We start from the raw sequence: 14,942 nt of genomic DNA on the forward strand, positions 1-14,942 counted from the left end.
TCAAACTGAAAAGCAGCAAACTGGGGGGGGAAGGGAGGGGAAGAGAAAAAACTCCAAAGAAACGTATACTGCAAAATGCAAAATACATCCCAGCAATGACAAGTCATTTTAGTTTCTGGCCTGCAGGTTTTATTTGTTAACCAGTTTCTTGCTATTGAAAGTTAAAAGAGGAGAAAAACAAAGATTATAACAGAAGGCATTTCCCTGGCACTTTTTAAAGGAGTTACACTGCACATGGGTTGTTCTCAACATCTTTACTTAAATAAAATGAACACAGCCCTGCAAGCAAGAATACTCTGTGAAAAAAGCACCCACCCACCCTCGTGTTTCTTTTAAAGATGTGGAAAAGCTGTTGGGCATTTCTCCACCAATGAGAACCCCCCAGAAAAATGGTAGTTAAAGTTTGACATGAAAGTTTGCTAAGACGGTGTTAAGTGATGTTAGACAACACGATAACTGTTGGCCTTTCAGCCCGCTGCTCTAAAGCTCTCACATTTGTAGAAATACAGCATGTGTTTCCACATCCAGCGAAGGAGCCTTCGGAAAGCTGATAAAGGGAACTTTGGCCAGCCTTGAACTACTCTCAGCTATTACCAGCTACAAGTCAGAGAGGAAAGAGATTTAATTTTTCCTAGCACCTGTTTGATTGCACAATAAAACTACTACACCGAAGCAGTCCCCTTTGAAATAATCACCGTACGATCCACGTAAATTTTATGTGTAGTAGTTTAAACATTCTCAAATAAACCACTTTGACTTATATGGGGACACCCTTTTAACAGCATATTTTAACAATCCACGTATTCAATACGTACTTGGAAGCACGCTTACTACTGGTCAATTAACATGGAACAAAAACTCGATCATAAAGTAAGTCTCTGGGAATTAGGAGTGGAAAATACAGACGGAGAAGAGACTGGGAAACTGAAACTAAACATCCTAAACCTCATTTTGTTTTCGGTCAGACACAAGCCATTCACCTCACCCAGGACGTTATTACGCTAGTTTTCCCCACAATTAAACGAAAAGCAAAAACAAACAAAAAGGAAAAAATAAAAAGCCAGCAACCCTTCTGACAGCACATATGTGCAATGTACGTTCCGCTGACAGCTACGAGAAGCACGGCAGCAACAGGAAGCTTTCTGCTGTATGCTACACGCATACAGAAAATATGATCTCACTTCTCACTCGCAAGGCGTTTGTGTAATACTTTAGTTAGGGGAGGAAAGGGGAAGGGTTGCTTCGAAGGGCCGGTTTTGCCAAACAGATGGAGAAGGAGGGTAAGAGAGCCTAGGCCGTGTGCTCGATCACCAGAGGGTAACCTAAGCAAGTTATTGCCCCCCTGGGACAGCTGGCACTGAAGTCACCCCGGTCAAAACCCCTCCAACGGCAGCAGAGCATAATAAAGTGTAAGTCATTCCTCCTGCACGGGGACGGGTGCACGAACCGGCCGGCAACAAATCATGCTCCGAGAAAAGGCACAAATGGAGAGGGCTCCCTCACAGGCACACACGTACGCTCACGCACAGAGATAAGAAAGCAAAATGTTACCACTAGCTGTAAAAACGCCGTGGTTTGCGCACGAACGCCGGTCTCCTATCTTGATGAAGTGTGTATTTTAAAAATATGCAAATCCTATGCATGCACGTGTACCTATTAACCACTTCTTCCAAGGGTGAAAGGCTGCCTGTAAAAACACATGAAAAGTGAAGGGTTTGTGGAGGCACCGGAAGATGACGATGTATTTCTGAATTAGGTTTTAAAACTTCATTTTGCAGCTACCTGAAGTTAAGACAAAGCTGCCTTTAGGCGTCTGAAACTAGTCAGACCTGCTGTAGCAGTTGCACAGTCTGCTTCAAATATGCCCTCCACGCTCCTTTCAACCTCCACCCCAACATATATCCGCATAGTTTGCCTCCGATCATGGGTGGTTCTTTCTATAGCACAGTTCGCTCAGCCTTATTGCCTGCCTGACACGCCAGGAGCTTTTCAAAGACTGATGTTACAGGCCTCAGTATGAAAAAGCTTGCAAACTGCAAAGGGAGGAGTTGGTAATTGTCACGTTTCCACTGAAGGCGAGCGTGGCTCAAACAGCTCAGGGGGTTCTGGGGAGGTCGAAGATCTGGGATCGAGAGAAGAGTTTTTTTCATTACAGATCATCCGAGCAAGTTTTCGGGTGAGTTTAGATCTTTCCACCAACTCAGGGTTCCTTTGAAAAAGGAACTTCTTTCTTCTGCTACTTCCATATACCGCCCAGTTTTAAAAATAACATTAAAGAAAACAACCCACTTTTGCACTTTTCTCTTTTGTGTTCATAACATAGAATACAATTTTATTCAAACTTCCCTGGAAGCAGAAGCTGCCAGATGAAATCAAATGTGTCTTACTGGTGTGAAAGCAAGGGAAACAAGCTTTGGCTCCCAGTAATTACACGGACTGAGATTCATGTCATTCAATGCCACTTAAAACTCAGTTCCAATGTGTTATTAACGAGAAGTTTCTCGTTAAGCACACTGCTCATCAAAACACCGACCAGGTCATACAGACTGGGAACTTGGGGTGTTGTAGGGCAACCCTACAGTTATGTACCATGCAGGGCAGAGGACCAAATCCGGCCCTGCGTTTGGACAAGCGATGGCTCAAACTTGCACACAGGGGACACTGAGCATGGCTGTGACACACAGCAGCAGCCTGGCCCCTCTGATGTGGCAGTGGCCGCTGTCTCACTTGCCCCAGATGAGGCCTGGTCCTCAATGAAGCGAAGGCATGAAAGGCTAAAACTTGCTCTCTGGTGGCTCTCTGGCTCTGTAAGTCTTTTCCAGCTACCTTGCTCCTCGCCACAACTTGACGCCTTTTCTGAAGCCTGTCGGTGCCGTACCCTCACGCTGCTCTGTGTCCCCAGAGATGGTCCCGGCTCTCCCTTGGGAACGCCGCTCGAAGCAACTCTTCCCCGGCCAGGAATTCCCCTTCGAGCTGAAGGAATCTCCCGGCCGCTGGTCGAGCACGGGAGCCTTCACGGCTCCTCCCGGTCGCTGTGCGCTGACACAGAGCATCTGACACACTCGGCCAGGCGAACGGCGCCGCGCGGTTTCTATTCTGCACGGTGACACACCGTCTCGTCCCCGCCTGGTTAGAAGGGAGGGCAGGGACCCCGCCGCGCTCGGTGCGGCACCAATGCGGGACGTGCAGGCTTATATCTTCCACAAAGCCGCTGCAATCTCCCAGCCACATGTTTGCTTTGAACTTTGTTTTTGCTCGACTTCAGTGCACCCAACGGCAAAGTTAGCGCTGCATTTACAGGGCTGCCTTTCCCTGCTTGTGTTAAACAGTCAGCATTGTTATTTTATTTTTTTTTTGAGTGTTTGCACTGGTAATGCTGAACAAACCGAAAAACCTGAAGCCTCCGCTATAGCAAACACAAAAATTGACTTTGTTTATAAAAGAATTAAAGAACTAACACATGTTGGAGGGTCTCTCTCCACTTACAGAAAGCAGGCACTTCTTCATGACAGCACAGTGTTTCTGACTGGCAGAAGTTTGGACATAAAACAAGCGGCAGAAAACATGCAATGCTGGGCCCCCAGAGAAAGTCGGCACCGTTCTGGGATTGGCAAATTCAACTTCCTTCAAACTATTAATTAGCAAGAGATTCATCCACACTCGAGGCCCGTGTGCACTGCCAACCTGCTTCCATTTAAACTGGACCTTGCTCCCTCCTCGGGTACACTCGTGATCTTTGGACTCGGTAGCTGAGAGCTGCCGTTTCTGGCACTGATTTGTGCATGTGCGCCTGCTCCGGCGCTGCTGCAACTGGAGCTGCCTCCTCCTGCGCCGCTCGCACGTAGAGAGCTGGCTCATAAGAAGGTGTATCCCTGCTATCCAGACCTTATAAAAAGTAGATTACCAGAAAACTACTTACACTTTCAGAGCACTGCGTTCTCCCCGCTTGACAGATTACACTTTAAGATGTTACATAAAAGCAAAAATGGTCACAAGTATTTTGGATCACCTGTCTGGCGTTAGCGCTCTTGGAGATGAACTGTGCCAGGAGTGTTTTACATCAGTGTGAAAAAAGTCAGAGTTCCTGAAAGGATTTTTTTTTCCCTATGAATTATTTATTGGAAAAATAAAAGCAGCTTGTGTAAATGATGGCAAAATCCTCCAAACTAGATACCGCATAAGATCTGTTGTACTTCATGGAAGCTAAAAAAAAATTGGAATATGAAATTTGAGGGTTTTCTTGATAGTAGTACATTATCTCAAACTCCTTGATGCCTCTCAGGCAGACAATTCAAATGCCTGGATTATTTATATCATTATTTCTACCAAAACACTGAGAGAAACAGTGGCATTACTTCAGCTTTCCCATTAAAAAAAATAGCAGGTGTACAAAGGAATACAATTACATTTCTTAATAAATCAGCACCTACAGATGTATTTAATGTTCTTAAAGACTGCTTCATCTACAGACAAAACCTGAAGTACCTACGGCTAGCAAGTTTCTTTTTGTTTGTTTTTAATCAGCTTCAGAGAGAAAGAAATCAGCTCGACACAAAAAATCAAAGTGCTGTTTTAATATGCACAAAGTCTAGCTTCATTCGTTAGCAGTCCAATCCAGTTCCTGCCGAAAAGGAGTGGGCGGTTTTTGCTACCAACTTAAATGGAAGTAGGATCAGTCACGAAAGGAGGAAAACCTACAGCTGTGCTGTTAGGTGCTGCAGTGTGTGCCTGGACAATGGAAGTGTCCCCTAGGACCAGCTCTCATATACCTGCCTGGCAGCACAAAGTGATAGCCTCCTGCTATCTCCACCACCACCACTGGCTTGCTATGTTAAATCACATTCAAAGGATACCACCTTAAAAAAAAAAAAAAAAAAAGTGTGCGTTTTAACTTCAGGCAGGAAAGGTTCCTTCAAACTTACCCTGCCTAATCAACTGCTTAATTTCTAAGGCAATATGTGTATAAGCTACAGCAACTTCACAATTCGTTTCTACAGTTTGCTTTACCATGTGACAGCTTCCCATGCACTTCAGAAGAAACTGAGGAGCCTTCAAAAAAAAATTTAGTACGCTGTGAGAAGCCCACGAGACTTAGCACCAACACATCTGGATAGAGCATTTTACGCAGGTGAATCCCTACAAACCTGAATAAAAAGGCAGGAGCTGCCTCTTCAGCTCACACGGGCAGAAACCGTGTGCCACGCTTGAGACACACAGGCATAAAACTGATGTTAGGGGGCAGCCAAGCCCTCTCCCACCATTGTTTGAGCAATAACACGTTCCACGGCGGCCAAATCCAGCACCCACTGACAGCAGTGAGAGCCACCCTGCTGACTTCACCGGGCACCAGCTGAAAAAGCCTGGACTTCCCTGATCCCGAGAGCTTTGGGCTTGCCTGAATGCAGGCTGCCGCACGAGACAGCTCTGACGTGCTGCGCTGCCGGCCGGCAAAGGGGTTAGCAGCCCCCCGAGACGGAGGTGAAATGGGCAGATTTGTTTAATTTTATGCACGCGGCTGACCGGCAACTGTGAGTTCGCCACCGAAGGTCCCAGAGGGATGGCACACGAACCTCTCCATAGGTTTCCAACTAAAGTGTCCCAGGGTTTTCCAGCTGTGCTTGACTTAGTGCAAGACATGACAGCGGGTAACTGCACTCCAATTTTCATGCTTAAAGAAAGCTTATCTCCCCAGATCCTGACACATCTTCCCGGCTCCTGATGCACCGACACGAGCAAGGCAGCGAATGCCCTGAACGAGAGAGAGGGGCACTAAAAAAGAAGATTTGCTTCCCAGGGCTGGAGTCCCACTCGAGGCGCAGCGTTTCCACCACCGTTTCCCAAAGACAAACAACCCCTGCCTGCTGAAGTCCCCCCCCCACAGCCCCCAATTTCTCCTCCCTGGCTCAAGGAGAAGCCCCACTAATCCCCAGCCCTAACACCAGCCCCGGGAGGGGTCCAGCCAGCGGGCCAGCCGTGCCCAGCCATATGTCAGCCCTCCTCCTGCGCACCCAAAATCCCCCCCAGGCCCTTCAGCTCGCCTTGCCACTATGCCGCCAACTTCGGGGGAACCCCAAAACCCCTCTCTCTTCTCAGGAAATCGGAGGGCGGCTGGGTCCTGATGGCTCAAACGGCTCCCCCAGTGCTCACAGTGGGGTTTCCTCCACTGTGGGGACTTTTGGGGGGCCAGCCCCGACCCAAAGTAAGCCCTCCACCAGCACCTGCTTGGGCTGGGGGTGCCGCGCATCGCCCAGGGAAAAGGGGTGGGAGGCAGGTTTTAAGGACAACTCCAGCCCTTTTGGGCTCACCTGCCTCCCCCCGCCCCCCCCCCCGGCCGTGGGGCCCCCAGCAGGGGGAACAGGGCGATTTGACCAGCCCAGCGCCCCGAGCCCCCCCCCCGGCCCCACTCACCACATGCAGCTCCCCCTGGGAACCAAAGCCTGGGGGGGTCGGCACCTCTCGCCCTCAGAGCAGCTCCATCTGTCGCTCCCGCGCCGGCTGGGAGGAGGAGGAGGAGGAGGAGGAGGAGGAGGAGGAGGAGGAGGAGGAGGAGGAGGAGGAGGCAGTGTGAGGATTTAAGCCTCCGCTCCGGCCCGGCGGCTGCGCTCACGCAGCATTATACAATGGAGGAGGAGGAGGAGGAGGAGGCGGGAGCAGCCCCGGCTCCAGCACTTGCCGCCAGCACTGACGCCAGGGGCGGCTCTGGCGAGCTCCTCGCCCTCCGGCCCGCGGCAAAGCCCCGCCTCGGTCCGGCCTTCCTCCCCCTTCCTCCTCCTCCTCCTCCTCTCCCGGCCCGGCGGCCCCGGGCGGCAGCGGGCCCCGCTCCGGGACAAAGGCGGTCGCCAAGCGCCGACCGCAAGAATGCCAAATATCCCGGGTGGCCCCGGGGGGGCCGCTGCCTGGCCGCCCCCGTCCCCCCTGCCTCAGCCGGGGGCTTTACCTGAGGGACACGGCGGTGTTCCCCCTCGCCGGGGCCGCAATTGGGCTGTGAGGGGCTGGCGGGGCGCTCCCCTGAGGGAAAGATGGGAGCTGGGCCCTCAGAGAGGGGTCGGTGGTTGTCTGGTTCCCTCAGATTTGTGTTGGTTCCCTCAAATTTGTGTGGGCTCCCCAAATTTGTGTGTGTTCCCTCAAATTTGGGTGGGCTCCCCCAAGGGCTCGAGATCCCAGGAACCGCAGCTCCAACGCCTCAGGGTCCCGGCGCCATCTCGGGCGGTTGCGTCCCACTGCGGCGCCTGTACCTGGGTCCAATAAAGCTTTAAGAGCAGCCATAAAGGTGATTATTAGTCATTAAGAGCACGACGTGTATAGGTATTACGCTCAGAACGTCCTGTAATGATTTGTGATCAATCAGGCTGACGGTCTGCTTGGAAATCAAGTTCCCTTTCCAACCTGAAAACCGAAAAGAAGAATGGTACCTGGAAATCATATGTTGAAAACCCACAAAGGACAGGAAAAAAAAATAATGGAGTGAACCTGCCAAAACAGAAGGGTGATTTTACAGATTCTTAAAATTAGACCTGAAAAGCCACCCATCTAATTGGGGCTTAAAACACCAAGACTGGTATTTCGCTCTGCTGAAGCCATTAGAAGGGGAGGAAAGCATCAGATTGAGAAGCACCTTCAGCCCTCCGTTTGAGGAAATCCAAGTGCTGTCATCCTCTGAGTGCCGTGCAGAGGTAGCCCTGAGGCAGGTTTGCGAAGCCATTCCCGAGCCGTTTACTGAATTTTGTCACTGATAAGTGACTTGTGAACGGATCGCCAGGCGGCAGAAATTAAAACCTGAATCTCCCCTGGCTGGATGCTTTCTTGCAGACAGGGAAAATTTGGTGCTCGAGCTCAGGAAAACAAGGCTCTTCTTGAAATTACAGCCGTCATAATAAAAATCAGTAAATGAAAGGAAAAGCTTCATTTGCTTTAGGGCCTGACTGGTACCTGTCTGGTGAGCTTCAGTCTTCTCAAAAGCCAGCCAGAATATTTGGACATTTTCAACTTTGTTGGTTTTTAAAAGCCAAATCCACCAGATTTCAGAGCCACATTCTTCCCTCCTTTACACTGGTGCAGAAGGGGGACAACTCCAGTGATGTCTGAGTCTCCCCCAGCATATTCAAGAGCAGAATAAAGCCTCCTGTAGCTACAGCACTGTAAATCCCCACCCCTTTGCTTACTAATTGAAACACAGATTTTTCTTCTCCACCCTTACATTCAAGAAGGCCACGACGCGTGTCGCCAGCAGGTCACACAACAGCTGCTGTCACCCCTCCAGCAGCCAGTGGGCAATTCCTTTCATGCAGGCACAGCAAGTTCTGAAACAGGCTGCATACATATAAGTATTTATATTATTTTGGAGCAGTTCTGGCGGCCCAATTTCTTAGCTCCACCAGTGCTTTGGCTAATGGCTTAGCTCCACCTTTGCTTCAGGAGGGTTGCTCTGGACTTGTAGCATGGCAGGATCTGGCCGTGTGTAATCGCGCCGGGGATGCATCCAGCCAAGCAGTGCCTGCCTTCTGGAGCTCAAAGTCCACGGCAGGCTTACAGTCCCTGTTCCTGGGTGTGTGCACGCTATCGCCAGGAGTATAGGCATAACCACAAACATTTGCTAAATGAGAGCTGGGCTCCACTCTGATATCCAAGGCCCCAGTCTTGCCTTTTTAAATTCGGCAGCAAAAGGCCTGAGCCTCTGGTGTATGAGTTTTGACCGCTCCTGACTTTGTTAGGTTGCTCCAATTTTACACTAGCATAAGAGAAAACTCACTGCCCCTCCTGTTTCCTACTGTAACTCCCCTGGGCCTTTCTTGGCAGGAGTTTATAGTCACGCTGTAACTCAGATTGTTCCTCTGAACACAACGAGCACAGCCTGCATCCACACTCAGAAACACTCTCAGATGAGCATAGGTCATGACATGAATCGATACGAGTGGAGTTCCTGCCCATACTTTGCACTGCTCAGGCCCTGCCATGCCAGGACGAGGTTAGGCAACACAGAGCGAACGATCCCGCTGCCAATCACGTCTCACGTTGCCTGGAGTGTGATTTAATGAGGCCTTGCTGGCCAGGAAGCTCAGCTCCGCAGCCCCAGAGCAATCTGACCAGAAGGTGTCTGCGAGGCCCCAGCGCAGTTTGCCCAAACACGTTGGTAAGCGCAGAAACAGCCCACGACCGAGCCACGAATGCTGGGCAGGAAAGTGAGTTGGCAGAGGCTTCCAGAAACCACAGAAGCAGGGGGAAAAGTCTCTGTGCTCGTGAGGAGCAGGCCATTGAGCTGCTCGCACAAGAGGATGACACGCTAGAAGGGAAGGAACTGTGTTTTTCGATAGAGTTACTGACCTGAAGCGGGCCACAGGCACAGTCTAAACTCAGCCGTCTTTGAGCAAGGATGGACAAAGTTTGCCTGAACGAGGCCAGGCCTCCTTTAGAACATTCAAAAACCCTCCTGTATTAAAAAGAAATCCATTAACAAACAGAAATCAAAGATTGGAGGGGGAAACAGACACTAGGCTTCTTAGGGCAATTCATTAGAAATATTACAGACTGCCAGGTAATCTCTGGCTATCAACATCTGTGCCAGTTGGGAAACAGTGGCAACCTTTGGTGTGCTGAAACATCAGCACCCCTCAAATTTTGCCAAAAAAACACACAGTGAATTGTTTCCTCTGTTTCTAAGCACATCCTTGGCCATTTTAATTGCAATAAATGTTAATGCTGAGACTTCACCAGGTAAATGTAAGAACAAAACACCTTCTTCGTTCTCTCCCTGGATATCTTTGCAATAGCACACACAGGAGCTGACAGACAAACATGTAATATTGCCCTGAGAGCAGACAACTTTTTGCAAAGTCAGACCCTGCCAGCACCAATAACCTGGGAAAAGCTAACCCAAGGGCCTGCCTGTAGCCACAAGGATGCTCATCCTACCAGAGCAGCACTCCCCACCAAGCGACGCAGGTCTCACAGGTAAGAAGCAAGCATGCCACAAGCAAAGGCACGAATTAAATGTGATTAAACGCCACTAAGCCTCAAGACATCTCCCTTCAGGCAGCTCAAGGGTCAATACTGGCCTTCTGGAAGGGGCTGTGGGCAGGCGATGGCAACAGCAACAGCCCCGGAGCAGCAGGGAGTGACGCTCAGCAGCAGCCCCTCGACCGAAGCACCACCAGTTTCCTCAGGCAAGGTTCAGCTACAAATAAAAGCAAGCACCTCAAAAAAAACAAACCCACAAAATTTGGGGTGCTGCATTACTGCAGCCTGCATCTGTGCATTACCAGGGAGCTGCACCTGTGAAAAGCTGGGCTGCCCTGCTTTAGATTTCAATTGGCTTTTATTTTTTCCTGCTGGCGCAACTCATCCGCTGTGACGAGGCTGCCATGCACATCCCAAGGCACAGAGGAATCAGCTGAAACAGAAGGAAGGAACGCTCCCCCTTCTCACTCCCATTTTAGCTTTTCTTTTCTTTTTTTTATTATTTTTCTGCTTTAGTTCATGTATTTCATCTCTAATGTTTCTGTGGCAGTAGGAGAAACGTCGTTCCCTAGAATGCATAATATGCTTAATTATCATTCTCCGTTAGTTCTCTAGGAAAAAAAAAAAACTACAGGGGAAATCAGTTTAATTAATGAGTATGACCAAATGCAGCCTTAGTTCTAATGCAGTATCATATATTATATGTCCAATTGGGCAGTTGGTCTTACTTAGGTAAAATGAGCAGAGATGCAAAAACCATGGAGCTTGTGAATCAATATTCTGAGTGCAACTAACCTCCTTCGTATACTTATTCTGAGCCTTTCTGCAGACTTCGATGCCAATGTCTGTTCCCAAATACGCTTTTTGGCTTCAAGTGCTGCAGGATCAGGCCCACGGAATCCAGTAACATACAGCTGTTGCTTGGCAGTGCCAAGGGTTGTGCCACATGGTAAATTCGTTAAGCAATAATTAAAAAAAAAAAAAAAAAAAAACTTAACTGAGGTAGTTATACCTGGTAGAAATCCCCCATGTGTGTCAAGGACAAGGGTGGCAAGGTTTCATCTGAAAGTGAGACTTGGTGATTTAGATGCTTTTCAGAAGGGCTACTCTTCACATATTAAATTATTAAGGAAATATTATGGAACAGGATTATCAGGAAAGAAAAAAAACACAGCGTGCATTAGCTGGCTTAGTCAGAGGAGGTTTTGCTGCATTCCTCATGCACTGAGATGACTCCCTCCCTCTGTAATTCCCTGTGCACTCCCAGTGCTCTGGAGACTGCTGGTGTGCATCATCCTCGCTCCAGCTGAAACACGCTGTCCTCTGACGGAAGTTCACGCTGCCTACCGTTGCTGGGTCCACGCACATCTTTCTGCTTTTCATAAACATCCTCGTTCCTTCCCAAATCCCATTCAGGCTGCATCACCTGCGAGATGTGCTTCGTTTTTGACCCAGGCCAGACTGTTCACACCAAAGCTGGCTGTGCTGCACAAAGGCTCCTAACGCAGGCTCGGCTTTTCACTCATTCTTCTCAAGACACAGTGGTCTGTGCTTCACATTGAGTTAAGTTTTAAACAATTCGCGGCTGCAAAATGCTGCATTTACTTTTCTTTCCCTTTTAGTGCTCGCTCTGCAGCCTCTATCAAAAGCACAAGCCATTCTTTTCTGGAACACTTGGTTACTTTTTCTGAAGAGAGGCTACGCTGATATTCTGGTGCTCCTCTAATACTGGGGCCAGTGTGTTAAGAGAAAAAAATCTGCCGAGAGAACTGAAGGCTCTGTTTTACAACCGAGAAGGGAATACTTTAAATAAAGGAAAAAAAAATGAAGAAACAGTGGGGAAAAATACAGAGAGAGAGCCAGTCCTCAGGCCTAATTAACCACTGGTGTAAACAGATGTCACTGCAATCAAGCCAGAAGTCTCAGGCCACCCACTAGTCTCCAGCACAATCCCGACCTGATCCTGAAAATCTTAACGAGATGCGGCTGTCGAAGATGAGAGCCACACGCGCGCTTCAAAACAAAGGTTGCCACCGTCTCGCTTCCACCGACGGACAACCTGCTCCCCACTCACCAGAGGAGCGCAACTCCACCGACCTGGCCCAGCGCACGTGCTGCACGCCGCGGCCCTTTTCCGAAGCCGAGCTGCTCCAACAGAGCTCTGCGTGGAGCTGTGCGTTTCTGGATTGCAGATGCACACCGCTCTCTTCTTAACTACATCTGAAACCTGGAAGAAGCCTGTCTGCATAGGCGCATTGGAATATGTTTAGCACCGCTCGAGCCTGCTGAAATGCCGAAGGCTTGATAGACTAAACGGGGCCGCCAGCAGGGTGACGAGCAGCTTGGAGGCGTGGAGGTTCCTTCTCAGATGTGTGGCGTTAAAGAATTGTACAGCAGTATTGGGGTGTTTGAGGCTGGGATGGCACACACAAAATGGTGTCGTGGCTACGGTGTTGATGTAGGATTGCAATGTTACATAGCACTTAAAACTATGTCACCGTAGTATGGTATGTTCATGCTCAGATGCGTTACTGGGGGAAAATAAACTATTTCAGCCCTTATTTACATGAAAACATGAGTTAGTACTCTGACATCCAAATGAATGCACCCACCTCTAGCTGCTTCTGCTGGCAAGAATACAACCTGTGCAGCATATTAAGCTCCTACACCATTCAGGGGGCTCGGGCGGTTCGTTTCAGACTAGTTTCTGCAGCTTCTTAGAGCCACTAGATTCAGGCAATACCTCTACCAAGTGAGACGAAGGGATTCTTGAGGTAATCCAAACTTGCGACAGTAAATCCTTCCTCCAGCCATCCCAGGTGCAAAACTCTTTACAGACGATGTTAATCTGAAGTCCTTTCAGGCAGACTGTTTGCTGGGGGTCTAATTTTAGGCAATCAGTGAGTGACCTGCACAACTTCTTTAAGAAAAAACCCCAAGCCCCAATAAAACAGAAGTTGAATCTGCAGGGCCAAATTTAGAAGAGAAAGAGAGGAGCTGACAAAAAAAACCTAGCACAAGAACATCAAATGTAGCATAAACTCCCACTGCCGTTCTGTTCCACTACAAATAAATGAAGATCATATAGAACTGAACTCATTGAGTCAGTGCAGTGAACGTACGTACAAGTCTTTCAGTTTTAACCCTTCACAAAATGTGTGAATTCGTTAATTATGTGCAAAGAAAGGATTAAAAAAAGAGTGAATGAGCATATCGGATGCTTTTACTGCTGACGACTGTGGTAATGATTCATTTTCCCTCTCTACATTCCCTCGTGCTAGCACGGCTAAGAGTCAGCAAAAGCCCGTACTGATTGTGCAGGTAAACAGACCGTGGGTGAAGCACTCATTTCTCAGCCTTACCCTAAAACCACCCCTATAACGGTGAGAAATGTATTTTGGCTTACCGAAGAAAAAGGGAACTGTACATGTTCATTTACATTCTCCCCTAACCTTTTTTATGCTCTCACTTTGAAGGAAGCTGATCGTTTACAGTGGCCATTAGACAAAGGCTAAAAGAGGTTTACACCTAATTAGTATTCCCAAACAAAGCTACATTAAAGCCTTGCAAACCCACCCAGCATTTAGGATCTACCACCAGGACAGAGAAAGAAGCTGAGGATCCACAATTTATCACCATGGACCACCTTGCCCACCCTTTCACACCTCTCTCTCCCTCCCACAGTGACTTCAGGGAGGTAATGTCCTTAAAATCTGGCTCTGATTTTAGAGGGGTGAGGCAGCTCTCCTGTCTGGTCACCCCAATGTCTCTCCTACCACGGTGTTTGCAGGAAAAAAATGGGATATGCTGTGGGCAGGGTGGCACGGAGCTAGAAAAGCAAGTGTTGCATGTGGCATACTGCTCCCTGAAGCCCACAGTGTCTGAGCCAGCCATAAGCAGCTCTCTCAAACAGCAATAATTCTGCCTTTTCATGGTTTAGCCCTGGGGGGGGGGGGATCAAAGCAGAGGTATAATGGGGGAAATTGCTAAGGGAAACAAGCAGGCCCAAGAAACCAGGGGAAGAGCTGCATCCCCGTCCGTGCTGATGCTGCCCAGCCCAGACTGTTCTCTGGTCTCACTTCTGGACAGAAAATACCGCTAGGAATATCAGTGAGGCTCTCCCTGCTTCTTCGCCCAACCAGGGACTTTCCCAGCACGCAGGGATGGGCAGAAGGCTCCCAAACCTCTCTCCCTTACAGAGCGATTCCCTGCAGGCACCCAGCTTTACACACCAGCCTCTAGCAGTTCTGTTTGCAGAAGGAAAGATGTGAACTGCTGTCAGGGCGCAGGCCAGCCATCGCTCTTGTCCCACAGCCTGCCCACAAGAGCGGGCGGCGGGCAGGCACTTCGCGGAAAGGGGCCAGCCTAGCCTCGTTGCAAGAGCTGAGCAGAAATTGCCACCCTTTGTGAGAGACTTTGTGAGCAGCCAGGTCCAGGAGGGATGAATGTCCATCTGCTCTCATGCCCCAGGGCATTTGCTACTAATCATCCACACCCAGGGGACATTCCTAGCGTGATTCCTGCTAAGAAAAAGTCAGTAACCTCAGTTCCTTTGCTTGCCTACCTACACTTATAATCCAGTATTGGTAAGCTTCAGGTGAAGTCTTTTTTTTTTTTTCGACCTCTTCTGCTAACTTTCCTCAGCTGGATGTTCAGCCCATGCCAGAAGAGCAAAAGAAGTTAAGCATATGTCAAAGCGCTGATAATTTGACTCAACACATGTACACAAATACTATTCCCATGCAGGTCAGCAGCCAGAAACCTCTTTTTGCTGGCAGCACTCTTCAAAGGAAACCCTTTCTCATCTGAGCAGCTGGGAAAGTGCAAGTGCTGCACTCCTACCCTGGTTGTGGGGTCCATCAAAAAGAGTGGTCCCCACAAAATGCCGCTGCATTACTCTTACCTGGAAGAAACGAGACCAGGCATTGTTTGGGTTTTAAAACCAGGACAATCTAAAACAAGCCACATTTGTTAACAAAACATTGTCT

General features: G+C 48.9%; 1 protein-coding gene across 4 annotated transcripts in view; it reads right to left on the bottom strand.

Annotated features, from left to right (window-relative positions):
* SERTAD2 (SERTA domain containing 2) overlaps positions 1 to 14,942 on the bottom strand; it is an 81,164-nt gene that overhangs the window by 14,850 nt on the left and 51,372 nt on the right. Inside the window, exon 1 of one of the 4 annotated variants that reach the window (XM_035553081.2) lies at positions 6,409 to 6,621. The exons of 2 other annotated variants lie outside the window; for them this stretch is intronic. Coding sequence is in view for 1 of the 2 variants with exons in the window: in XM_035553078.2 (XP_035408971.1) it covers positions 5,571 to 5,578 (8 nt within the window). In the remaining variant the exon portion in view is untranslated. Of the gene's footprint in view, positions 1 to 5,570; positions 5,589 to 6,408; positions 6,622 to 14,942 lie in introns of those variants that run through there. One more of the 4 variants, XM_035553078.2, reaches the window with a different exon arrangement.

The sequence above is a fragment of the Cygnus atratus genome, chromosome 3, assembly GCF_013377495.2.
Source record: "Cygnus atratus isolate AKBS03 ecotype Queensland, Australia chromosome 3, CAtr_DNAZoo_HiC_assembly, whole genome shotgun sequence".
Taxonomy (NCBI): domain Eukaryota; kingdom Metazoa; phylum Chordata; class Aves; order Anseriformes; family Anatidae; genus Cygnus; species Cygnus atratus.